This window comes from Colossoma macropomum, unplaced genomic scaffold (assembly GCF_904425465.1).
Source record: "Colossoma macropomum unplaced genomic scaffold, Colossoma_macropomum, whole genome shotgun sequence".
Lineage (NCBI taxonomy): Eukaryota > Metazoa > Chordata > Actinopteri > Characiformes > Serrasalmidae > Colossoma > Colossoma macropomum.
This window is the reverse complement of record NW_023494787.1, coordinates 22,992,867-23,019,694: the sequence shown is the minus strand read 5'-3', so window position 1 is coordinate 23,019,694 and position 26,828 is coordinate 22,992,867. Positions and strand designations below refer to the sequence as shown.

The 26,828-nt window shown below is 42.2% G+C and overlaps 1 protein-coding gene across 11 annotated transcripts; it reads right to left on the bottom strand.

Annotated features, from left to right (window-relative positions):
• Nucleotides 1–1,283: 1,283 nt before the first annotated feature.
• Nucleotides 1,284–26,566, bottom strand: nfyc (nuclear transcription factor Y, gamma). 11 transcript variants are annotated; one of them, XM_036566491.1, is made up of 11 exons: nucleotides 26,438–26,566; nucleotides 15,952–16,061; nucleotides 15,232–15,303; nucleotides 14,233–14,346; nucleotides 11,934–12,029; nucleotides 9,916–10,092; nucleotides 5,332–5,403; nucleotides 4,484–4,645; nucleotides 2,681–2,788; nucleotides 2,363–2,422; nucleotides 1,284–2,081 (listed from the first exon to the last, which is right to left on the bottom strand). In XM_036566491.1, exons 2-11 carry the CDS (start codon nucleotides 16,048–16,050, stop codon nucleotides 1,959–1,961), a joined length of 1,083 nt encoding a protein of 360 aa, XP_036422384.1. In that variant the 5' UTR covers nucleotides 16,051–16,061; nucleotides 26,438–26,566; the 3' UTR covers nucleotides 1,284–1,958. The 11 variants fall into 11 exon arrangements, with proteins under 11 accessions (XP_036422384.1, XP_036422392.1, XP_036422387.1 ...); XM_036566499.1 differs by having other exon boundaries at nucleotides 15,232–15,300; XM_036566494.1 differs by having other exon boundaries at nucleotides 15,952–16,058.
• Between the last annotated feature and the right edge of the window lie 262 nt (nucleotides 26,567–26,828).

Here is a 26,828-nt window from a genome sequence, read left to right as displayed (position 1 = left end):
ATCTGTGAGCTTAGAGGTCTCACCAACTCGTGATCCAGTTGCTCCATTTAACACTTATCCGACTTGAAAACAAGTCAGGGACTAAGAAGCCCGATTAGCTCTAACACGCTGGTATCCGGCGAACTGAGCAGTTGAACTTTACAAAACACAACGGCGGCGCCCCCGTGTGGTGACAAAGGAGAAATACTGCCCTTCAACAGGGACGCGCTGATGAATGATCCAGACACAAACACTCCACATTAGTCTTTAACACGTACTTATCCACTGTATTATTAGAGGGAGAATGGGCTAAACCTATTCAATCTGTCTCACAGTAAAATAAAACAATCATCTTCAGTTTTCACTTTTTATTTTCTCACAAACCTTTCTCTTTAAAAAAAAACAAACAAAAAAAAACAACGTACCTAAGTATTGCATATCATACTGGCAGTTGTAACTACATGCAAAAATAATACAACAGAGTGACAACATCCGAAAAAAATTCATTCAAAAATCCATTTGATTGTTACAACTGGTTTTAAAATGTGTATATAAAAGAGTATCATTTCAACAACAAATAGTTTGTACAAGGGGTAACGGAGCAGTTTCCACAGTCAGAAGTGAAGAGAAGGAAAGAGAGGAAAGACGTCTTTTCACATCTGGTCCAGAGACAGGCTTTAATGCACAACATCAAACACTGGAGAGAACACACACCATCACACTCACATGCCTATGGACGACACACCCTTTACTGAACCGCTCAATCACACTCACGCATGCGCACACCACTGCATGTAGAAAACCCAACAATAAGAAGCCCTTTCAGCAGTATCACATTATCAAATATGAAAACTTTACAAGATACTAGGTAAAACAGAACCAGTACAATTAAAAGTGAACTACAAACAAACAGTTATTATACAAACTACAGAGATAACTGTGTACAGGATGTGTAGATTATGGCTTTGTCATTAAGTTTGAAGTCTACACATGAGAAGTCATGATCGATGGGCTTAAAATAAACATGAGCCAGGAGATAAGCTAAGCTTTATTCAAGACTACATAAAGCCTAAAGGCAGGTTACTGCAGGCCTTGTCACTGTAAACACTGAAGGCAGAGAAGACGTCAGAATCCAGAACCAAAAGACAACTTTCTACCCTCGCCTTCATCAAATAATCAGACTGATGCAACAAGGGCATGCTCTAACTACACTGTGGGGAAGACCGGATCGTTTGTAGTATATGTATGAAGAGAAGTAAACCAGGGGTCACCCAGGCGCTTCACAGCGTAATAACTATTCGTCATTTTATAGGTGATGCTTGCATTTCCATATATCTTTTGGAAAACTAAACCATGAATAGACACACCATTCCTGTCAACCAGTCTGAAAAGACAGCCTCAATTACAGCTGCACATTTTGAGAAATATGTCCATGGAATGACTTTTTGACTGGCTGAAGGCAGGAGAATGGCACTCAGTTAGCCTGTGCAACTCTTACTTAATGACAGCAAGACCAAAGGATGCAAACGTGTCGTCAGACATTTGTGGGTGCAGAGTGAACTAAACTAACAAGAATGACCCCACGGCTATAGTCAGGAGCACTGAAGAGAAATAACATGACAAAAGGAAAAGTTACCTTCTGCCACAACATGATAATCTGAAAACTGAATAAACAAACCCAACAGTTTAAGCAGGAAAACTATTTTGGACGGTACGCAAGTCAAAGCTGAAGATTCAGGTTTGTGAGGGTAAGTGTAATTAGAGCAATTAGATGTGTTGGTCACCATTAGGAAATGCCTTACACATGACCCTGCATGAAAAAGGACTAGAAAGATGGGGGGGGCTTGTTTAGCTGTGAGCAGCTTGGATGGGATATGTGGGTGTTGATACAGGTGTTGACGGTGGGGATCCCTCTCCTTCAGATGGTCTGGAGCAGTGTTGTTATTGCGCTGGTGGTGACCGGATTGGCAGGAAGAGCCTCAGTCTGCGCTGACCTGCGTAGTGACCTGGCTGTCGGCCGTCTGACTGGTGGACTGGATGAACATAGGCTGAGTCAGCTCCTGCCCTGCTGGCATTGTCACCTGCTGGATCTGGTACATCTGCTGCAGGGAAAAGAGAGAGACAAGGCAAAGCATGAGAGGAAAAAGTGAAAATGACAAACAACAAAACTGCAATTTAGTGGAAAAAAATCCAAGATGCACTGGCAAAAACAAAAACATAACTTTAATAGTGGGCAAGAATGAATGACAACTGTTCTTTGTTCAATATTCAATTTGCTTCCTATTTTCTGTTTTTTTTTGCACTATGAGCAGAATTTTAATGTATGAAAGGTGTTATGTCAGTTATCATCATCATCAGTGGCAGTGTCACTCAAGAGCCTTACCTGACCATCAGTGAACTGGTTGAATTGCTGTTGTCCTTGCTGTACTTCTGTCTGTGATATCTGCCAGCAGACAGAAAGAGCAAAGCGGTCTTTATCTCACAGTGATAATTCTGTGTTCAAGGTATCATCATAGAACAGATGATATAGTGTAATTCAAATTGGAACAGTCTGTTCCATTGAGGTATCAGTAGCAGGCCTAATAGAGGTCAAACCAAATAAAGGAAGAAATAGCAGTTATTTTTCTAAATAAAACTATTACTGTCTTACAAAAACAGAGACTCTGGTAAGTGGCTTTCACTTAACAATTAAATCTTTTACCTGCTGAGCATTGGTTGCAAGTGTCTGTATTTGTCCTTGAACGACCTGTGTTCCTGAGACTGGCTGAGCCAAGCGTATGTACTGCAGTTGGCCGGTGTTAAGCTGCACCTGCAAGGACAACACCACAAGGGGGAGACAATGAGCACACACTGTTACCTTCAACTAACCTCTGCCTCACTTGCTTTGCGGGTTTCTAAGGTAATGATCTCTACTCTTTAACTCTGACGATACAGGCTGTTGGATCCTTTGCTAGCTCAACAGGGTCAACAATTTACTATTAGTTTAATCTTTCACTCTTTTCTTTGGGCAGACTGACAAAACTTTAAAAATGATAAATGAGAATAAATAAGCAGAAGTGGGTACCATGCTCAAATAAAAGGTGTTTCTACTTCAATTAAATAATGACTCAAGAAGAAGTTAAAGTAGCTGCCAAAAACTGACTTCTGAGTCAATATCAATATAATGTTCCTTTGGTGTCTTCAGCGTAGTCATTTAAATTTTTTACAACATTGTGAAACAATTAGTTTTTCAAATTTGACTCAGAATGAACACATTACAAACATATAGGCATGTTAACCTTCAGTTTAAAATACATTTTATTTCATTTTCTTTGATGTGGAGACAAGAATTTTGACATGCCCAATGAGGTACATGGTTAAGTAAACGACTTTTTCTGGTTAAATAACACCTTTTACAACAAAAATTGCTATGTGGTCTTCAGGTTTTGAAGAAGTTTGTTGATAATTTAGGTACTTTGATTACTCATTTTGCCATTTTCATAAAAATATCAAGCTAATTAAACATGTTAATTTGCTGTTCCTTTAAGAAAGTGACCTTTGAAAACCATGACATCACAACCTTCATACTGTTTTACCTTCATGGACTGAAGACACCTGCTGCATGTTCAGTAACGATATAAGCTTTAAAAGACCACCCCTTTTTGGTGAAACATCGAGTTAATTAAAAAAGAAAATTAACTGAAATTTTAGAATATCAAAATCAGGCTACCTTTGGAACAATACGAAGTCATCCTGAACATGTCACCATGCATGCAACTGTAAGTCAACCGTGTGTTCATCAAAAGCTATTTTTAGCTAAAACTGTCCACGGTCACTGTCCACCCTATCGCACATCTTGCCATCTCAACGTGGACGCATTATAGAACCGCAGTGAAACTTCAGTACACCCAGCATCTACCTGTTCTGAAAGGTTCTGGCATCCTTTTGGTCTAAAATAAAATGCTAAGCCTTTTATGCTACTACTAGAAATACAAATGAAGTCCTGTCTAGTATATAGACAGACCAATAATATAACTATCGGTTGTCAGTATAGATGTTATATTGGCATCAGCGAAAACAGCGCTGATAACGCACTGATAACAAGCAACTTTTTTTTTGGTTTCAGACAGGATTTGAACTCTCAATCTCTTGATTGTACAACTGGGTAACCCAAAATGTGAATTTTTAGCACCTTAAAACCAGTAATGCATCAGCCACAAATCTGTCCATACCAGTCAGACCCTGGCATGGATCCTTTGAAAATATACTAAAATCTGAGTATCTATGCAAATATAGCCAGTTACTACCCACATCTGAATAGAAGCACTGTTACAAGCACACTGTCACAACAAACCTTCTCTCTCCAAAATTGTAACTTTATAAAACATTTAATAAGTGCAAAAAGATTTTAATCAATTTTGGACCATTGCTATTGGTCCAGCAGTCATCCAAACTTTTCAAAATGTAAGTCAATGATAGAGATACGAGGTTAGTACACTTATAAGCATGCTTGTGGAGCTCTTACGGGGATTTGTTGGATCTCTCCTGTGCTGGTGATGATTTGCTGCATGACCTGCATGGTTTGGCCTGCGGGCTGTGCTGCCTGAGCCTGCGCCTGCCCCTGCGCAGCCGCCTGAACGATCTGTACCTGCTGACCCTCGCCTACCTGCATGGTCACCGGAGCACTCTATGGCAGAAAGAGAGAGAAAAGACAAAGGAAGGGGAAATGAGTGACGAACATGGTACTAAGTTTGCAAGCAAATGAAGTGTCAAACCATCACATCTGGCTGGACCTTTAGATGCTAACTATAAAAGAACGCCTCACGCTCCCCACCCCCCGTCTAAATGGTCCTACAAAAACCACAGGAAATTGATGCAGGGAGTAGGTAAGAGAAGTCAGGCAAGTGTGTGACCCCAGGCCTCTTACAGCAGGCAGAGAAACCTGCGCCGCAACTGCCCGGCCGTGAAAGGCGATCGCCCACCTCTTCAGGAAAGGACACCCGATACACAAGAGCAATTTATTAAGCAGCTGGGCTTTATCTGCCACTGTGACCTCGTGTAGCATCAAGCAAAGAGGAGATCAACTACAGATACAAGATACTTAGTGAGTGTAGAGACTAACTGCTCTGTTCAGGACACGTCACACTTTGGCACACAAACTGCACCAACTCCTCTCCTCTGTATTAGCGCAACTGTATGGGACAGTATGTGCAATATCAAAATGACAATTTGTGAGTGTAACCTGTAAACACAGTCACAGAGTTGCACAGTTTGCTGACCATGGGTCAAAAGGTCACAGCATATGGTCCTTAGGGTAGAGCAGGTGCTACATTAGGGACGTGTAGAGTGCTGTTTGGGGGCTGAAATGTTTACCGTGATGGGGGTAGCCTGTGACTGAGCTACCTGCACCTGCTGTAGCTGCTGCATGGTGGTCCCCTGCAACACCTGAAGATGAACATGGCAAGAGGAAGAGAGAGAGGGAGAAAGAGAGAAAGAAAAGCTTTACACAACAACAAGCACATGCAAAGCGCACACTAAATGATTCACTCAGCAAATAAATAAAGTGCTTTCATGATGAGCAAAACAAACAAAGAAAGCATGTAAAGCATGTGAGATAGTTGCAAAGTTTATAAACATACAAAATATTCCGCAAAACAAACAAAAGTTGAAAGCTGATGAAGGCTAACGCACAGACGATGGCAATTTGGATGAAAGTGGTGAACTCATGGCAGTAATCTGACCAGGCTGTGAAGAAACAGTCACATGTAAGGCCTGACACCAGTTCTCTCTCTCCCTCCATCCTCTGGGACACAGACACAGCACTAGTTACCTCTTCTTTATTAAAAAGGTAGTTTTGGCTTCCAGCTGACCTATCAATTTCCTGCACTACCAAAACAGAATCCCATTTGTACAATCGCTTTCTTTGATGTAACCAAATGATATATTCCACATTGACAGATTATAGATGTCAGCAAGCTCAGCTATCATGATAGCTGCAGTTTGGTTGAGGAGAGTGGAGAGGAGGGGGAATGAATGAATGAATGAATGAAAATCCAGTCTTATCCCAGATGATTTCATCTGGAAGAAAATCACTGACATGACTGTGACAGATTCCACTGCGGTGTTCCTCCCTGTACAGGTGACCTAGCTGCCTGGAAAGCAAACCAAAGGCAAAGCCAACTTGCTGAGTCAAATGCTTTTGCTACAATATGAGCAACAAATATAACCGCATAATGTAAAACATGAAATTACATTTTAGTACTATATAATTTTTGGCTACTGCTGCACAGTGATAGCAGCCAGTACTAATCAAATTCCACTTCAACCGAATCTGCAGTCTAAATGCATCAGTAAATCCACAAATCATTGTGGAGAGACTGCTGCAACTAAAAGAATATACACTCACTTGTTTAAATAAAGAGCGCATACAACCCCGTTTTCAACCCTGGGACAGGGAAAACAAAAGACTGATGAAGTTGTGTAACGCTAGAAAAAAAAAAACACCTCATGGAACTTTGGCAACAGATCAATAATATGATGAGGTATAAAAAGGGCATCCCAGACAGGCTGAGTCTTTCAAAAGTAAAGACAGTGAGGGGTTCACCACTCTGTGAAAGACTGCACGGGCAAATAGTGCAACAATTTGTTTCTCAAAGTAAAATAGCAAAGAACTTGGGGATTTCCTCTTCTATGTATATAACATCATTAAAACAAAGAATCTGGACAAATCTCTGTATGCAAGAGTCTAAAAACCAATATTGGCTGGCCGGGATCTTCGGGCCCTCAGGCAGCACTGCATTAAAAAACAGACAATTCTGTAGGGAAAAATCTCTGCATAGGCTCTAGAACACTTCAGAAAACGAGTGTCTGAACACAGTTTGTCGCTGCATCCACAAATGCAGGTTAAAACTCTACAACGCAAAGAAGAAACCATATAAACAGGATCCAGAAATTCCGCTGCTTTCTGTGGGTCCAAGCTTATTTAAGATGGACTGAAGCGAAGTGGAAAAGTGTCCTGTGGCCTGATCAAAACATGAAATTCTTCTTGAAAATAACGGATGGCACGACCTTCGGCCTAAAGAGCAGAGGGACCATCCGGATCGTTATCAGTGCCAGCACCCAGGGGTGCATTAGTGCACATGGCATGGGTGACTTGCACATCTGTGAAGACACTATTAATAGTGAACGACATATACAGGTTTCAGAGCAACATTTGCTGCCATCCAGATGAAGCCTTTTTCAGGGAAGGCCTTGCTTATTTCAGCACTACAATGCCAAGCCACATTCTGCACGACTTACAACAGCATGGCTCCATGACTCCAAAGAGTCTGGGTGCTAAACTGGCCTGCCTGCAGTCCAGACCTGTCACCCAATGAAAACATTTAGCACTATAAATGAAAAATGACAAAGGCAATCCCAAGCTGTTGAGCAGCTGAAATCCTATATCAAGCAAGAACGTAAAAAATATTTCACTTTCAAAACTACAGCAGTTGGTCTCTTCAGTTCTTAAACGCTTGTCTTGTTAAAAGATGATGCAAGACAGTGGATAAACATGCCCCACTGTCCCAACTTTTCAAATTCAAAATGGGTGTATATTTTTCAAAAAACAAAATTTTACTTTCTACATTTGATATGTCGTCTTTTTAGTATTTTCAATTAAATACAGGACTTAAATGATGTATACATCACTGCATTCTGTTTTTAATTTAAATTTTGCACAGCACCCCAACATTTTTGGAAACAGGGTTGGACAAATGGTCATCTTTTTAACTAAGCCCAACATGTATTTATGTCTCTTTTGGGGGACAAAGTCATGGCACTAGGATCAAGTCCCTCTGGTTCTTTTCTCCATCTCTGCTTTCCTGTATCCATCCCCCATCTCTCTGTATTTCCTGTATTCCCTCCCTCGTATCGTTCTCCTGTTCTTGCGCTTGTTCTTGTTGTCCTGAGCGCTTTAGAAGGTGACTGCAGCAGCACTGTGCCCAGCTCTGACAAGTCAGCGAATTGCAGGCCTGCTGAAGCAGCACTGATCCTCAGAGAGAGAATGAGGTCCAGTACTTGTGTGTGTGCATGCATTTGTCTGTGTGTGTTTGTGGTGCGGGGACGAGAATGGAGGATAGGCTGAGAATGAAAGAAAGAAGCAGAGAAAGAAGATCTAGAGTGGAATAGGTGAAGAGTCATACAAATAAGGACAGTGATGAAGATAAAGAGTGAATGGAAGTAAATTAGGCTATAACATCTGAGAGAAAGAGAAGGAGCAGAAGTAGCATCATATAAAGAAGAGCAGAGGTTGGAGCAAGACAGTAAGATTGGAGGGGAAGAGTGAGAGAGAGAGAAAGAGATAAAGAAAGAAGGTATGATAATGAATAGAGAGAGAGAGCAAAATAGCAAGAGAGAAAGAGGCAGCAAGAGATAAGAGTGAGATACAGGGATGAAGGGGGAGACGGGGAGAGAGAGAGAAAATGAGCACATGACAGAGTGAAAGGGTGAGGGAGAAAGCCAAAGAGCAAGCAAAAGATCAAGAAAGAAAGAGAGAGACAGAGACTGCGAGGGAGAGCGAGAGAGAGAGCGAGACAGAGGGGGGAGAGAGCAAAAGAGTGAAAGAGAGAGGGAGAGGGGGGAGAGAGCGAAAGAGTGAGAGAGAAAGGGGGAGGGGGAGAGAGAGAGAGAGAGAGAGAGAGAGAGAGAGAGAGAGAGAGAGAGAGAGAGAGCGCGAGCGAGCGAGCGAGAGAGAAAGAAAGAAAGAAAGAAAGAAAGAAAGAAAGAGAGAGAGAGAACGAGTGCGAGAGAGAAAGAGAGAGAAAAAAAAAGAGTGCGAGAGAGAGAGAGAGCCAAAGAGCAAGCAAAAGATCAAGAAAGAAAGTGAAAGAGACAGAGTGAGACTGAGAGACAGAGAGTACGAGGGAGAGCGAGAGAGAGAGCAAAAGAGTGAAAGCGAGAGGGAGAGGGGGGAGAGAGCGAAAGAGAGAGAAAGAGAGAGAGGGGGAGAGAGCGAAAGAGTGTGAGAGAGAAAGAGAGAGGGGGAGAGAGCGAAAGAGTGCGAGAGAGAGACAGAGAGAGAGAGAGAGAGAGAGAGAGAGAAAAAGAGTGTGAGAGAAAGAGTGCGAGAGAAAGAGAGAGAAAGAGTGCGAGAGAAAGAGAGAGAGAGAGAGAGAGAGAGAGAGAGAGAGAGAGAGAGAGAGAGAGAGAGAGAGCGCTAGACTGATATTACACTGGGGAGGATGAGAGAGTGACCGGCTTCTGTGCAGTTCACTTGATAGGAAAGTGTGAATGACACCTCTGGGCATCAACTGTTAACAAAGTGTGGATCAAATGATCCAAAGGAGATCAAAATGAACTGAGCTCAAGTGTGTGGCTTTGTGTGTATGAGTATATTAATCCCTCTTAGTATGGTACAGTTTCAGGTGCTTGTGCACCACACTGAAGTATAGAATAGACAGAGGTGACTACAAGGGCAAACTCTGAAGTGCCACTCCACACAAAAAAACAGCTAATCCATAGTGCTATGTTGCTCTTTATTTCCAGCCTCACTTTCACCTCTTCCTGTTCAGAGTTCAGATGCCATCTTAGGTTATAGTGACAAAAATCACACACACTCATGATGTGAACATTGAATCAACCTTCAGTTACATTTCTGCAAAGGATTAACCTCTTAAACTGCAGGCTTAATATTCAGCTTTTATTCTTAAAAAGACTCATATTTTTCTTGTATGTTATTTTGCCCCTGATGTCTACTTTTTGACGTGTTTTGATGCATCAAACCAACCAAAACTTTTTTACATGACTATTTTACACCCTCACTATATCCCGTATAATAAAACACATGACAATAGACTGACATGTAAATTACAGGTCTTTTGAGTTTAAGGGGTTAAGCTGTTTTTGTACAGTGGGCGCAAATGAAATGAGGCTCTACCGAGTCAGCAAAGCGTGTGTGTATGTGCACGTGTGTGCTACCTGGCCCTGCTGAGGTTGGGCGATGATGATCTGTCCAGGTTGGAGAGTGGTAGCGGTAGGTGTAGCCACCTGCTGGCCTTGCTGCTGTCCCTGCACCTGTACAGCCCCGGGCTGCTGTGCCAGAGTGAAGTAGTACTGCACAGGCTCAGCCTGGGTTACAGACTGACGCACCTCCTCCTGCACAGACACATACGCACACAAATATAAGATAAAGCCTATCACTTGGTTACATCTCCATAAATTATTTTAACACTGTAATACTAGAGGCAGGTCTCAAATAAATAACTAATAGGAATGGCTAGGGACAGTAATGTGAGAGCAATGTGGACACATTCACACTCTGACACTTAGCCAAAGTCTGTGAACTGACCAGCTCTGCACTCACATTCTTGCACAACATTTAGACAGCCATTCACTAGTAACACATTACACAGTAAGATGTACAAAACCAGACAAAATACATATTACATAAATAGGACTATCATAATTGCTTATATTAGCAATTGAGTAGTCTTTGTATTGTTCTGATGCCTGAGTAATCAGAACTATTTAAAAACGTTCAAAAATAAAAATGTAAATTTCCTCGCCTTTTGGTGTGGCATGCAAAACTGCTCAAATTTTAAAAGCTATCATATCTTACATTATTATACTTTATTTTTCATGAGATGATGTGTGACTCAACTCACCAAAAACAGTCATAATTCATTTTTACATATAATTTTCCAATCTCCCCTTTTCCTTAGAATTAAACAGCCTGTTTTTGCTACTGTATCTTTAAAACCTTGCTCAAAAAGCACTCTTGGCTGAAACATTACCCGCAACTAAATAGGCAGATGTAGGCAAATGTGTTGGTTTTCATGACATCACAAAAACACAATTAAAACAGGCTAGCTTTCCAGTTTAGTTTCCACATGTGGACTGTATGGACTGGGGATTGAACGGTACATTTTGAAACAAAGTTCACATACATCAAACTTTTATTCTGAATAAACCAGAGACATTTGGTTCTCCATGCTATGGGCTCTTTGAAACGTTCCGTTCTCTCCTCAGTTCATACTATGCACAAATGGAAAACAAGCAGCCTGTTTTGAGTTGCTTTTGTGAGGTCAAGAAACAAGTTTACATATATCCGCCTATTCAGCCTACAGCAGTTTAGCTCCAACCATTCAAGCTAAAGTTATAAGGAATGCTTCAGCTCTGACTTCCATTTGAATGAGGCATAATATACAGCAGCCAGTCAAAACATCAGCTGCATATTGCCAATTAATTACTGCCAATTCACAGAAAAGGTAAATTTTATTTTTTAAACAAGTAATTGTGACAGTCCTTTGCATAATACAATTCCATACTTCGTTTACAAACAGTAAAAATCGGTACAAAAAAGTAATTAACACAAATAAAAGCAGGAGAAACTGAAGATTCATTTGTGACAAAGAGCGTAAACACCCCTCTCCCAGCTTCACAGTATCACAGCTGAGAGTGTAGGATGTTTACACACCTGCTCACACAGCCACACGCATGAACGTGATAGCAGCGGCAGTCCATCTGATAACATCTCCCATGCTAATCACAGATACAATAGAACACTGTGTCCTTTGGGTCCCGATTCATCCAGGATATGTTTCTGTTCAGTGCTACAGCAGGGCAGAGATCTCCTGGAGGAACATACAGACTGACATATGTTCTTAAAGCAGGATGGTGTTGCAGTCTGCTTGTTATATGATCAGTTGGTTGGGTGCTATGCCTGAGCCCAGGCTATGCAGTGGAAAAAGAGCTGATGTTCAGTGGAAGCCAGACGCTGCAAACATCCGACTGAAAGCCTTCACTTTTCTCTACCCCCAGCTTCCAGTCAAGGATGTTTACAGCGCCTACAAGCTGCCGCCAGTGGTGCTGCATGGGGATCCTCTTCCTCAGAGATGATCACTGATGTGAACACTTGCTTTCTCTGAGTTAGCTCATATTTCTGAAACTTCAATAACAAAAACACCACAGTAATAAACATTTTTCTGATTCCCCACCTGTCGTTTAGGGGGCTTGAGGTCATCTCTTGGGACAATGTCAATGAGGAAGTCAAACTGGTCAAACTTTGTGATGGCCATGGCTATGTCATTCCTCTGAAAAACAGAGTGAGAAAGAGTGAAAAAGAAAGCCCAAAAACACAACTCCTGACTCAGCCAGCACTCTATTAAGATTAACTTTGTTTAAAACAAATGGATATAAACAGAATTAAAACATACAAATATAAATATAAATTTCACAAATAGTATAATTAACTAACTAAATAACTACATAAATAAATGAGCAAGTTAGCTAGCTTAGGGACATACATTTAAAATGATATGTGACAGCAGAGAACAAGACTGAACGTGACCAGTAATAATGTCAATTCATCTCAGCTCCAGAACACTCACAGAGCCACCCCTGCCCCCTCTGTCTGTGTGGTACTTTCCACAGGATATTGGCTGCCAAGACCCCCTATTGTCACCCCCCACATCAGCAGCTATTTTTAGCCTTGTGATTAATATTTGGTAGCTAAGGGTCATGTCCGCGCAGTTGTTCTATTGATGAGCGTTGTCGTGGCGACCCTGATTGGCGTGATGCCTCCACAAAGGCCGGGTCTGCAAATGCAGTGCCTTAGCAACGTGCATTTGCACATAATACAATTTACATATTCAAGTGGTGCTGTACCCGATGTTATGTTCCCTCAGACTCAAAACTCTACAGCCCTAATTATACTACTGATGCAAAACAGTATTAACCCATGAAAAAAACTACAACCTTTAACAAAAACAAAACATTTAATTTCTGTAAATGAATAATTTAATACAAATTACACAAGTGACATAACACTGATTGTTCCTTGCATTGTTTTGTGTTTACAAACAATTTAAATCCAAGCTTTCTAAGAAGCTTGAGATCCATGTTGTTCGCCACTGCTCCAGGACAGAACGCAAAATGGCATTCTAGAAAGTGGGTCATGGGAGATTCACTTTTAGAGTCAACAGCAAGTGCTAGAATGGAGCTGAGACAGGCCCTGGAGGACTCAAGTGTGGGGCCCTGCCCCCAAAACCTGGCAAGCTCTGTCATGGCTCCCGCATCTTCAGGAGGTGAATACATGTAGTAACATGCATCGAAGCAGGAGGTAAATGCTTTTTTGGTCCAACAATTCTGACTAGTTTGTATAAAGCTTGTAATATGGGAAATAGAATGTAGTTAAGAGAGTTTCTGGATTTTTCATTATTTTATTATTATTATTTCTTTTTAGATGACTACAATCTTCTGACCTAGTTACTCAGTTTCTATCCATTTGGCCGCAGCTGATGTCAGAGATCAGTACTGCAGCTGTGACTATGTGAGAATGGCTTTAAACAAAAATACAGTTAAAGTTGTACCAGAAAGAAGGCTCAGTTTAAACAGAAGTCAGGTACGCTGGGGCTTTAGTATATTAGTAGGGATGTACAATGATGTCAGTATTTGAGTGGAAAGCCACCACGGTAAATGGTTAAATTGGGTAGATTCTTTTCCCTTTAATGGTTTTGTCCAGTAATTTTGGGTTGGCCACTTACACTGTGGACATGGGAGCGGACACAGTGATAACGTGAGTTAAAGCTTAATCTTTGTCAAATAAACAAACATGATAAAAGCACAGTTCAGTAAAAGTTGTAGTAGAGTCATTTTTGATTTGGCCACAAATCAGCATGCAGCTTTTTGTACAGTCATGACAGATGTCAGAGCATTATTTCTATAATGATCTTATCTATGCCAGGTACAATAAATAAGATATGAAAGTATAATATCACTCAGCATGTTTAAAAGTTCAGTTATGTTTACTTGTGGGAATACTAGCATCCTGCTGTGGTGTGCATGAAGGAAATCAATAACTGAACAACACTGTCCAAACCGGCAGGTTTTTACCATCACTGGGGACTGTTACTATAGAACTTGATTAACAGTCACAGGCCTATTTTGAGTTGACTGATATTTCAAACTGATATTTAAAGACATATTTAGTGTACGCCAGATGATCAGAATGTTTAATTGAGGCTGGGCTACTGCGCTAAAATACTTGTATTTTATTTATTTTACTGCATTTGTACCCCAAAGAAATAAGTGTTAGGTTTCTCCATAATGCTAATGTTGGTGGACCTAGTCCCTTATGTATTTGCAGATATATACATGAAAAATATCATACATTAACAGCCTACAACTCCCATACCAATGCATCCCAATAAATTAGTAACAACATTCAAGGCCCAATAGGTGCATACTTCTTGTGGGACAACTGTAGGATCGGAGGGTAAAAGGTCAATGACTAACCTGTAGTGTGCGGCGTTTGTTGTCCTCGGTGTGGATCCAGGCTCTGAGAGTGAGCTCTGTGATGAAGATCTGAGCCGCTTTGGCAAACAACACTGGAGCCTCAGCGCTTATCATCTGCAGAGGGTTAGCATGGAGAGGGTTAATGAAAAGATGCCACATGCATAAACAAATCCTCTCTCATGGTTAAGGCAGGAGTGAAGGCAGTCTTCATTTACTTACTATCATGAACCATGTATACACACACACGCACACAAACAAAAGCATACCCCAAGGTCCATGTCAGTGCTGCTGATCTCTTAATTGCCTTGGCTTTCTGTTCCAGTTTAACCCTCTTCCTACTTTAAGCTGTGGGTTATTTTAAGATTGTGGATAGCATTCTGACCTGATGCCTGCTTCCCACGCAGGTCTGGTCTTAAGCCTGGTTTATATTACTGGGAAGATGCACATAAACATATTGTGCGAATCTGTGGAGTTGTGTGTCACGTGAGTGCTGATTGGCTATCATGTAGTATTGGGGGCAGGATGAGACCCAAACAATATTCTGACCTGATCGATAACTAGCGCAAAATCAAAACAGAGCAGTTTGAAGAACAGCTGGCAGAAAAAGTTAATGATATTAATATGACCCATCTTCAAAATATTACAAAACAGTGAGTACCTAATCTAAGAGACGGGGGAAAACATGAGAATTTCCTCTTGTTTCCTCTTGTTTTTCGTACATTCTAGTTTGCACATTTCCTTTAGCGTACAAACGTACACACTGTTCATAGCACACTCAACAAAACCACTACAGAGGACAGAATAAGTGATGACAGAATAACTTAATTCACTAACAACAGAAAAGTGGAAACGAAAGAATGAAAGACGCGCATTCTGTGTAGGTTCTATGCATCTCTACATTACAGTACCACCAGTGAAAAGCAGGCTGCCGGTTGTAAAAGGAACAGGACTGAAGAGACTCCATCTGACAGGTGAACTTGGTTGCACAGTTGCTCTTACCTTCACATCTTCATCCAGCTTCATGATTTTCTTGATGCGAGCAAGTGGAAGCTCCTGCACGCGAAAATCCTTCTGAAACAGAGCGCAGCATGTCACATCAGGATAATCCACACTTAAGCTTCCTTGATAACTATCAAAGTAAATATCCAGAGAGAAGCACTCATGAATATTGAATTAATATCACAGATTGGAGTCTTGCTGAGGCACTTATGGGTGAAAAAATCTCCAGTGACTTCCCACACTCCCTCCATATATATTTGTATATACAGGGTGATACAAAAAGATTCATCCGATTTCAAGATGATTTATTTCACTTGTAAATTATTACAGAATGAAGTTTATTATGTAATTTTACAAGTGCTCAATATGACCTGCTCCAGCTGTACGGACAACACCAACGCGACAGTCAAATTCATCCCATACTAGATTGAGCATGTCGGGTGTCACTGTACTCAGCTCTTTCAATGCGATTTCGGAGATCATCCAGTGTTGTTGGGAGTGGTGGCACATAAACAGAATCCTTAACGTACCCCCACAATAAAAGTCACACAGTGAGTCAGAAACTCTTAGACCCTTTTTTTCCAATTGATATGTGATTGGTTCCTAGACGACTTAAATATGGCACTTGGAAATCGGATGAATCTTTTTGAATCACGCTGTGTTTATCACCTTCTCTTCTTTACAAAACTATTACAAAAGCTGTATGGGTGTGTTCCTTACCACAGTGAGGTTCCGGATCTCCTCCATGACCCTGGGCCAGAAGGACTGCAGGCTCTGCTGGGCATCGCTCCCCCCTGCTCCAAATGAGTCTGCTGCCATCTCCAAATCTGCTATAAAGAGAGACAGAAACTTCTTGAAGGCAACCTACATTTCATGAGGACTTCTAAGGTTGGGCTTCAAAATGAAGCCTTGAGTGTAACCTTTCATCACACATAATCTAATGTAATCAACACCATTTCCAACTGAAACATCCCACTATGTTCATTCATTGTGAGGAACTGTGCCTTTCAGTCTGATTGCCACTGTGTTAAGACTAAACGGTACGGTAGCCTCGCTTCCACACTGGACAAAAGGAGAAGCAGTCAGGTTTGCTGGGAAAGAAGTAAGAAAGGCATCCATACAGCAACAATTTACAGTATAGAAATGACAGGGCCCCAAACTTCCTGTGTGTGACTCAGAGCGAGGAAGACACTTCTGAATCCTTAAAGTAAAAGGCGTTTCTAGGGCTATGAGCAAACGTGGAACACTTGAATGTGCAGCTTGGTGTGCACACCAAGAAATCACTCGCAGACACACACTGACACACAAATGCAAACACGCTGCAAATGGGCCTGGTCCATCAGGCCCAGCACTCTGAGAGTAAAGCTGGCAGGTTACTATGGCATGAGAGGAATTCTGCTGAGAAGTCCAGCCAGCCTGTCTGAGCTTGTGCTCCTGGGGAACACAGCATTGCGCGCTCGCTCTTTTTCTCTTTCTAGCTCTCTGGAAGGAAAGAGAGGGCCAAAAATAGCTGGGTGGGGTGCCACTAGAGTGGGAGCAAGAGAGTAAAAGACAACTAGGCCTCACGCAGTTCAGCTATAATCCAATAACAAGACAAAGCGCCAAGGGCTTAGAGAGAGGAGGTGCAGACGACACAGCAATCAGACCGCCGTGTGGCCTCAGTATGTGGGTCAAACGAGAGAGGACAAAAGTGAAGAATGATTGCTAGAACACGCTTGCTTGCATACATACACACACAAGCCCAAGAGAGAACAAGGGGAAACGATTCTTTCAACACAAAACAACAACGGCCATGGTCAGCCACAACATCAGTTCCATTGCTTTCAAAATGAGAATTAAGACCAAAAGCATTAGGGCAACTACAAATCAATAAGTCATGTGTATCAGCTGGGCCTGACTAGCCAATAAGGTCCCGTGTAATTTCAGGGTTGAAACTGTACTAAAAGGAGCCGGTCCCTGTAATACTGACAAGAGTTGATTGGATTTAAAGACTCAAACATTGGGATTCATGAGAAATCTGAACTAGCATCTTTAAAAACCGGCTCTGTTTGAGTGTCTCTGCTTGCTTGTTTTTTTCTTATTTGTTGTTTTTTGGAGATGTGAAAAGCTAAGGAGCTTTAAAAAGCAGCATCAGGCATAGATCTTGTGACAGATCCTGCAGGACACACTGTGAATGTGGATGGGCGATTCTCAGTGCCAGTCAGAGATAAGAATTAATAATTAGACGATTCACTTAACACCATTAAAAAGAACTAGCTTGCTAATTACCATGCACTAACAGCACGATTACCGCCAAAGCCCCAGGAAATGGAAAGGCAAATTAAAAGTGCAAATCCTTCACTGAGAAAGAAGTACATCAAATCTTAGCTGGCCCAGCTGCTTTGATTGGTAGCCATCTTTACCCTTTGTCAGTCATGAAGCATGACAAACCCAAACTAAGAAGAACAAGACTACTCACTCTTTGTTGCTGACTTATCCTACATCCCATAAAATATCCTCTAACTGCATATTAAATTAAAAGATGTCAAATGGGTAGATTGCGTCAAAACCGAAAGCAGATACAATTTTATTCAACCATGAACTTCGAACTGGAAACACTAGCAGCCGGGCGAAATGTCTGCATTTTTTCTGCTCTCGAGCGATGACTGCTCTTGCACTTCAGCAAGTTGGGCAGCGCCGGGTGGTGTTGGATTTCTCCTGACCTGTGCGGGTGTCTCATCGGCAGTGACCGCTACTCCTTTGCTTCACAGAAAGTCAATGGTGCCAGCAGGAGCTGAATCAGCAGGAACATTCTGGCTAGCCTGAGCATGCTCCATGCAGGTGCAATACAGTGGCACCTCAGCAAAGGTGTGCTCCTCCATTTCAAGCAGGCAAGGGCCACACTGGAAATGGTGGACAGAGGTATTGTGCTGTTAATTAGCTCAATTATAGCTTAACTGTCTAAAGTGATAGAGGGTTATGTAGAAGGCCATATGCAGAACAGCTCTTTTGCGTCATGCTTGATGTTTGATGAAGCAGGAGGCAGAGAATGGTAGCCTCAAGCCTCTCAAGAGCCAAGAGAGAAGCAGGTGCCCTGCACTATGACTCAAACACAACGAAACAGTTCTGACAGCTTCTGCTCAGAGCCAAATTACTGCAAAGCTCCCAAGTCCCAAACCCTGGACAGCATGAATATGATGCACATAAGGAAAACCACAACAGAATGCTTAAGTACACTACTGAATACAAAGTCAGAGATGCATAACTATTTAAACTAAGATGACATGCGTTCTAACCACAAAGTAACCCTGGAACAGCCAAAACAGAATAAAGGAAAATACCTGGGACATGATCAGGATACACCACTGCACCATCTGCCTCAGATTGTTACTTAATAACAAGTTCAGCCTCAAGTAACTTGAGGCATTCTCCTCAACTCTACTATGATTATATGGTACAGCCCACAGCTGGAATGAGCATACTTAATTCCTCAGAAAGCCATTACTTATAGCCATAGAATATACAGTTGCAGACATTATCAAAAGTTAGATTCCCCGAAGCTTTTTCATTTTAGTTGAATGTCCTGAAACAGCAGTGCAGATGTTCTGCAAAAAATGATTAAAATTCTGCTCCATAAAAGGTTCAGGCCAGGGGCTAGGTTTTATGTTGAACAGTATTAAGATATTTCACCAAGCTTTTCTTCCTGCAGTTCTAGTCATCATATAAGTCAGAGGACTGACGTGTCCTACGATGATGACAGGCCATGGTGTGAACTGGAAACCAGGAGGTATACATCCACCCATGAAAAATTCAGATATACACCTCTGATGATGTAAGCGTAAAGCTTGCAAAAATGCTAAATCCCATCTATTCAGTCAGCTGCCATGTTCCCAGATAATGAGTCTCATAAATCAACAATGTCAACACAGGAGCAAATGAAGTACAGTCACTTGCAGTGTAAAAAACTATGTTCTGAGTAAAATAAGCCTTTTTTGTTCTGCTAAAGTCTTTCAATGGAACCTCAAAATTAACTTGAAGGGAAAACAAACAAAACAAGCGAGATGTAGTTGCCAGTGCGCACATCTCAATATCCTGTGTTATCATTCCTTGTCCCTCCCCCTCCGCTCCCCACACTTGCATCTTTCTCCTCCTCCCCTCCTGCACTCCTCCTCTCTCTCTGTACAGGAAAACAGAACGCTGATGAGAGCAGATATGAAGGAGTAATGCAAGCTTATCTGACATCTAAGTGCTAAGGGGTGGGGCAAAGGGGTGGTGCGTGTATTTAGAAAAGGATGGAAGCGCGTATGTTTTACAGTATTTTAAGACATACTTTATGGAGCGGTTACAGTGGTTACCAAAGTGGTTGGTGGTTACCAAAACTTACTTCATCTGAAAATAAACATGATATACTAATCCAACAAGATGTCCTTTTCTTAGAAACAACAAAACTAAACATTTGATTTGGAAAAAGGTCACCTCAAGGGTACCAAACACATTTGTCTAGCTACATTTAGGATTCATTAACTACTGTGACATTCTCACACAGAGGACAGTTGGTAAAAGCTGCCCCGGTTGCTGGGACTAGTTAATCATCTACTCGGGCAAAACAAGACATGGAGCAGCACACAGTAATGAATTACAAATTAACTGACAAATAACCTCCTCCTTGTTTTGATACCAAGCTTGGCGCGTCTAAAGACAACAGGACAACAGCCATGGTTACAGTAAGCTGCAGGTAATCTGTGTGAACCAATGGCTCGATCACACTAACCATGCCCTTGGTTCAGTCTCACTGCAACTCCAGGAAACAGTTACTGATCTCTCAAGGTCATTCAATAGCAGAGGGGGGGAGGGCAGCAAGGTGGGGAGGGAGAAAGAGTGAGGGATATTGTAACAGGGATGGGGTGAAGAAAGCGAGGGGAAGAGAGAACTTTTGCTGCGGCACTTGGCGACCCCGTGGTAACTCTCCTCAGTGTGCCGGTGTCCTCCCCAGAGAGGACGGAGGCTGACGGTGAAAGGGCCTCTCTTGTCTGGGGGCCTATGAGGGATGCACTGTCCTCACACTCTCACGCTCTCTCCCTGCTGACAGATCCATCGAGGGAGCCGCTCTCACATTCCCGTGACCTTCATCCGCCAATAGGCCCAGCTAGCACAGAAAGGTACAACAAGCTAAAGCTAGCTCCAAAGCAAAAAGCAGAGCAAGTGCAAACTTGGTCTTCCTCGGCAATGACATTTTCCAAATACCCATGCGAAAAAGTGTCCTGCCCTAGTGTGCCTGGGTCAAAAGAAAGAACCTGTAAATAAGGTCACCTTTAGGCAGACTATTGCCACTTGCAACGCTGCTACATTACATATTTTTGTTTTCATTTACTTTTATGTCCACATTTCCAACAGTGCAGTAAGGGCCTCAAATGATATTCAAATCTCATGCAAACAACAAATCGCAGTGGGATTTGGCAGTGAGGGCTCCAACTCTGAGCTATTTTTAGTTCTCCTCCCCCCTTTGGGACGCTACACTGTCAGAGGCACCAATGGAAACTTTCAATTAGAAGGGGAACAGAAATTGCAGTGGACTACAGATTCGTTTAAGGCTTATTAAGTGAGGAGAAAGTACCCGGTTGGAGATGTACAACAGGGCTTACGATGGGGCGAAGACAAGTGCCTGCCACAGCATCTCTCTCATGGAACCAGCTCTAAAGCCAGTCTTAGAACCAGCTCAAGTTTGTCCCCTAGACCCTACCACCATATTTGTCCTCTGCACTACATCACTGTCAGGAAAGCGTAAACAAGCCATAAAGGACTGGGCCTTGAAGGTGAAGCCGGACTCCTGTGCAGCCAGACACTCGCTACCTTCCCGTACCGCCCTACAAACACAAGAAATGATGCAGCAGACTCGTTCCCACTGCCTTCAAAGTCAAAAACTACTCTACTACATAAAAAAGAACTTAAGAACGTGCAGAAAGGCCATTAGGAGTATCCACTATCCATCACTCTCTACCAACAGTTAAACAAGATCAGGCGAAAAAGTACACCAATTCTAATGCACACTGACACAGTTTTGTCAACCATTTGCACAGGTGCAGCAAATTCATATGCTTGACAGAGTGTACTAGCTTTCACTGGAAAAACTAAGAAAAAAAGTCACTTAAACTGAGGGGGGAAAGTAGAGGACGAAAGGAGGAGGGGAAGCGTGGTGGAGGACAGAGGAAGCATCCTATTTCTACACAGAGAGAGAGAGAGAGAGAGAGAGAGAGAGAGAGAGAGAGAGAGAGAGAGAGAGAGAGAGAGAGAGAGCGCGAGCAAGCGCAAGAACAGCAAGAAAAAGAATAAGACAAAGCACAAGAAAGAAAACCCAACACCATATACAGGCTTGTTTTGTAGCACTGCCTGCATGCACTTTGTCACACTTACCCCATGTCCTTCATAGTGCACAGCAGACTGCGGAGAGAGGACGAGACGAGGACAGGAGGAGAGATGTTTGGAGCTGAAGTCTCTTTCAGAGGTGCACAGAGAAAGTGTCTCTAGTCTACAGGCTCTCTGTCCCAGGAGCAAACAAAAGGCTGTATGGGGCAGGCGGTCCAGCGCTGCGCTCCGAGCCCAAAGCTGAGGGGAAAGCAATAACCTACCTCCCCCTTCCTCAACCCCTCCCCTCCCCCTTCACTGCCCCATCTCCTCCACACACACCCCTTGCCGCCACCCCCCCTTTTACTAAACACACAGCCCCCTTCCATTCCTTCTCCCAGCGAGTCCTCTAAAGCCGGAGTTTGTCTCTGCCCGGCAACCCTGGTGTTTGTCTTTCAGCTGACCCCATCTTCATAATGAGCAGAGTTACAGGGGGAAAACGGCAAAGAAAGTGAGAGAGACAGAGAGAAAGAAAGAGAAACAGTGGGAGAGATACACACAGTAGATCGGCAGAGCAAGTCCTAGACAAAAATCTCCTGCCTGCTTTCCCTTTAACACTTGAAAGTAATCAATCTAGCCTGCTACACGATACTTACGGTCCGCCTCTCCTCCACATCCCACCCATTCCTCTGTCCTCGTCCAATCAGAAACGACTCGTTTTTGCTTCTATTGGCTCTGCTGACTGTCCACAGGCTGTGTAATTCCAACTCCACCTCACACATTCTCCACTCCACCCCTTTTCACAGAGAGTCAACTTCCTGTTTTAAGTTACCTTGAGCAGTAGGATAGGGGTCAGGGAATGAAAAAAGGAACAGAGAGAAAAGAACAGAAAAAGAGAAAGTGGGGGGAAAAAAAGGACGTAACAAGGGCGAAGGACGGTCTCTGTCTGCTAGCCTCTGAACACTCTCTCGCTCCTTGCAAATCTCCCTTCCTGCAGTAGCTGAACGGAGCTGGACTGAACAACTGGTTCCACTAACAACTGTCCCTTGCTTATTTACAATGTCAAACAAAATGTCTCTAGAGCCCGCCCCTCAGAGGAGCGCACTGGCCGACTGAATGGTGATGCAAATCGCCTCAAGAGCAGCCATTGGCTCAGAGGAGCGTCAAAGCACATGCCGCATGCTGTCGCCGGATGATTTAAAGTGGAATGTCATACAGGGCAGATTTGCAGTCACATACGTGTGCAAGGACATCTGTGCACTAAAGCTGCAGAGAGTGTGCAGTTTACTGGCAGGGTTCAAAATGTTAGTACAACGTTACGTGCAGGACATTCTGCCATTTCAACATCAGGAAAAATACTGACCAGCAGAGATTACCTCAAGTCATTTAGCCTGAATACAGTCACAGCTGTCAAATGCAGGAATGGACAAACACATCTAACCAAAACAGACACAATTAGCCAGAAAAGGCTACCATCTTACTATCAATGCTGTTCTGCATCACAATTGTTACTGTGTAGCGCTAAAAATTAACACATCTCAATGAAGGTTATTCCAAGCACAACAGAATGTCGCAGTTCAAGCAGCATGTTTCTTGGAAAGCCTGTGTTACCAATTTAGCCCGCGCACTCCTTATTTCAAGAAAAACACACAAAAAGATCACATGCAGAACTGCACCATTACGCAAGCAATATTTATTAAAATTTCAACATTTCAAACTTGAAACAAACAAGCTGACCAGAACACACTCGGACAATTACCAAGAAGACAGAACAGGTAAAAGCAGTGGATTATTTATTTTTCTTTCTTCTAAAGGATGCAGGGGATGGTGGAATGACCTCAAGGTTATTCCTGTCATTACAGCAAATCCCTACTGTTCTGAGAAACTAGACAGAGGAAAGGGAAACGCACAGACCTGCATAGTCAGGGAGTGATGGGGGAGGGGCAGAGATAAAGGGTACGAATAGAGGTTAAGTTTTACAGGTATAAAATGTACAGACACTAAAAGAGTGGGTCACCACAGAGCTCAACGGAGGCAAAGCGTTACTGTTTTCAAGTGTATTAGACAAGCAGTACACTGGTAAATGATTACACAGCAACAGGGCACAGGAGATTATGGGAACAGCTGGCCAGAGCGCCATGGCAGCTTTCTCTACCTGCAACACCATCTCGACTCCTGCTGAGGTCAGTGATCAGTTTTTTCTCCCACACTATTTGGGTCTAAAACTGCACCATCAGAGGTGGGTATAAGTAGTGGTAAACCGTGACTATTAGAGCTTGGCCTTTAGTTTTGGGCCATAATTGTCAAAACTCAAGAAAACTCACCTTTCTGATCATACTAATCTCTGTTAGGGCCCCTGTGGGATTCTGGTAGTATGTTAGTGCTAGGCTACCATTGATTCACAAACACATTCTGGCCACTCTAGAACAAACAAAGACATCCCACATTTTATTTAAAGCCTGTAACAGACACATTAACATATTTTACCTTCTACGTAGTTTCACAGTGATCTGTGGTATAGAGCCGTCACTGGCGTTTCTTATTTCCTAACTATTTATGACTGCCAGAAGGCTTAGAGTGACTTTTTCCCTCAAACCCATTGGGAATAACTGGATGATGCCACTGTGCATTCCCAATTATATTAATGGTTAATCTGAAAAGTTAGTCCAGGTCCCATGTGGCTGTATCCACCTAGATACAACAAAAAACAAAAAAATTCTGAATGGATATCCTTTTGTTTCCAGCCAAAACCTAACAGCGAAATATGAGTATTCCTGCAGTTTCAATCCCAGCATGATTACATTAAATAAAAATGAAGAAAAAATGAGACATGCATTTTTTATTTCACAGAAATCAAGAATGCCTAGAAGGCCTCAAGGGTTACACTCAGGTGGACCATAAATATACATATATATAAATATATACACACACACACACACACACAGCAGATTGCTCACAACAATTCCTTCAATGTGCTCGCAATATAAGCAAAATCAGAAACATTGACAGTTTATGGACTTAAGAAGAAGTAAAAGAACATTAAGTCTGGCCAAACTGACCACTCAAGTGCCAATGATATAAGACACAAGGTTACCGTTAAAGCAGTCAGCCACTCTACTCAACTGCTTCTTCCACAGAGAAGCGTCACTTCCTGTGTTACAGCAGCATCTACTGCCTTTGGGTAATGCGGTTTAACATGGCTGAAATATTAACGGTGAAATTTAACTCAGTTTTCATTCATCAATCTCATCTTATAATCAGGACAAATCAATCTAATAGTCCATATGCTACGACTGGCAGTAATTCACTGCAAATAGGCTAATCAGAGTTTATTAGATAAACAAGATCAGCACATAATCTTTTGTAGTCGACTGCAAAGGCTTTCCATTAAGCAAAATCCTGGCTTGAAGGTTGGGCTGAGGAGCTTGTTTTAACTACATCTGATTATTTTGGATCGAATAGACGCACAACTTATAAAGTCTGTTGGCAATCAAAGATTTAGGGGGTATGTATCACTATTATGTAACATAAAAGGTGTATATAGCAATATTTGATCTACATTCATACAGCAATTACATAAAGGTGACAGCTCGTCTTTTAATGAGTGGTAGTTACATCTATACATGAAACGTTAGGAGCAGTTCACAACCTCATGACTGTTCTGTGGACTAACCTAAATCTTCTGAACACTCGGTATCAAAGTAGGGTCTAAACGTAAGAAATGTTTTTAAAAACAATGATTATAACAACAACAAACCAATAATAATAGTACTACTACTACTACTACTACTACTACTACTACTAATAATAATAATGTATGCTGTCAGTAATGCTCTATTAAAAAAAGTCCGCAATACAGACATACTGCTAAAACATGAAAGCACATGTAGGATAAGCATTTTAAACTTATTTATTTGGGCAGGTTAGCTACTGCAGTAGGAATTAGCTAGCTAAGCTACGTAGTTTTATTTTGTTTTAAGAAACAAACGTAACATTGAACTTGTAGCTACTTTAGTTATGCACTAAAATGAAACTCACTTCAACATTTGAAGGGCTAAGTTACGTTGAGGGTCTACTTTACATAGCTATATCTTCTGAATGCTGGTGAATAGTTTGGGTTTTTGATTTTTTTACAAGAGCTAGGTTAATAGCCATTGGCTATGTGATGTGCTTGCCTTGGCACAAGACTTGTTTACTTGATCATTAATAACGCTTACATCGACCCTAAATACAAGCAAGTGTGCTTATGGCTTAGGAGCATGCAGTCTGAGCCTATGCAGCCACAATTAGTGAAAGCGGCTAAATTAGCGGGAACGGACACGGTGTTAAACACGAGCCGCTGAAACTTTGGAGACAATGCTCGCTATTATCAGCAGGCCGAATGTCTTCTATGATGTTCGCTAAAAGAGGAGCCATACGTACGGCGAGGTAACCTGCCCTATACCAAAGTTTCCTAAAATATTTGTAAAGCGCTGTAAAGACATACTAACCAATAAAGACTACGTTTGGATCTGTCCTTCAGACCAATCAAACCTCGGACTAGATTCCACCAATCAAGCTTTCTAAGGGCTGTGATAGTTGCGAAACTAACGCCATTCGGGCTCAAGGTGCACCAAACACCTCAGTATCCGCATATGGTAACGAGAGCCAAAATGCCGGGCCGTAGTGCCCAGTTTCCCGACCGCCTCCATTCCTCTCCACTAGCCACCAATAAGCGCCTCAGAGAGCGAGGAGGGAAATGGCGCCCATGTTCATCCTCCAAAACAATCATTGGATGAGGCCGTTCATTGGCCGAGGGCTCTCGCATGACCTCAGCCTAACGTAAACTCTACAGACGATAACAAGAGAACATAAGCAGACCCACACGTTTTACTTTTGTACTCACTTTGCCTTCTGAAATCGTAGAGTAGTCCGCTTCGGCGTTATTTTTAATTTAATTCAAGGTGCTACAGGAGCCAAGATGGCCGACGCTTTGACAACTTCTTTTCAAACCGGAATTACGTTTACTGTGACGTTCGAAACAGAAACCCACCTCTAAAGCGCTTCAATTTTTTCACCGCCCGTTTTCCGGAAAGACCCGCCCTCCTGTGTTACTATTGGCTAAATGATTTTCACAAGTCGTCCGCTCATTGGACAGTGATGGAGATTGAGAAGCAAAACGAGGACTAGAATTCAAATTAATGATATATTTTAAAACGACTGTTTTACAATTGACGTTGCAACACGCAGTTTTACAGAAATCAGAAATCAGTGAGCAATACGAGGACGACAATGGT

What these genes read in the sequence shown, in the direction of transcription:
- nfyc (XM_036566491.1), bottom strand. Translation starts at nt 16,050, where the DNA reads ATGGCAGCAGACTCATTTGGAGCAGGGGGGAGCGATGCCCAGCAGAGC. An exon ending in GAGAGATCCAACAAATCCCC is followed by an intron (nt 2,789 to 4,483) that starts GTAAGAGCTCCA and finishes TTGTCCTTGCAG; the next exon opens with GTGCAGCTTAACACCGGCCA. An exon ending in TTGCAACCAATGCTCAGCAG is followed by an intron (nt 2,423 to 2,680) that starts GTAAAAGATTTA and finishes GTCTGCTGGCAG; the next exon opens with ATATCACAGACAGAAGTACA.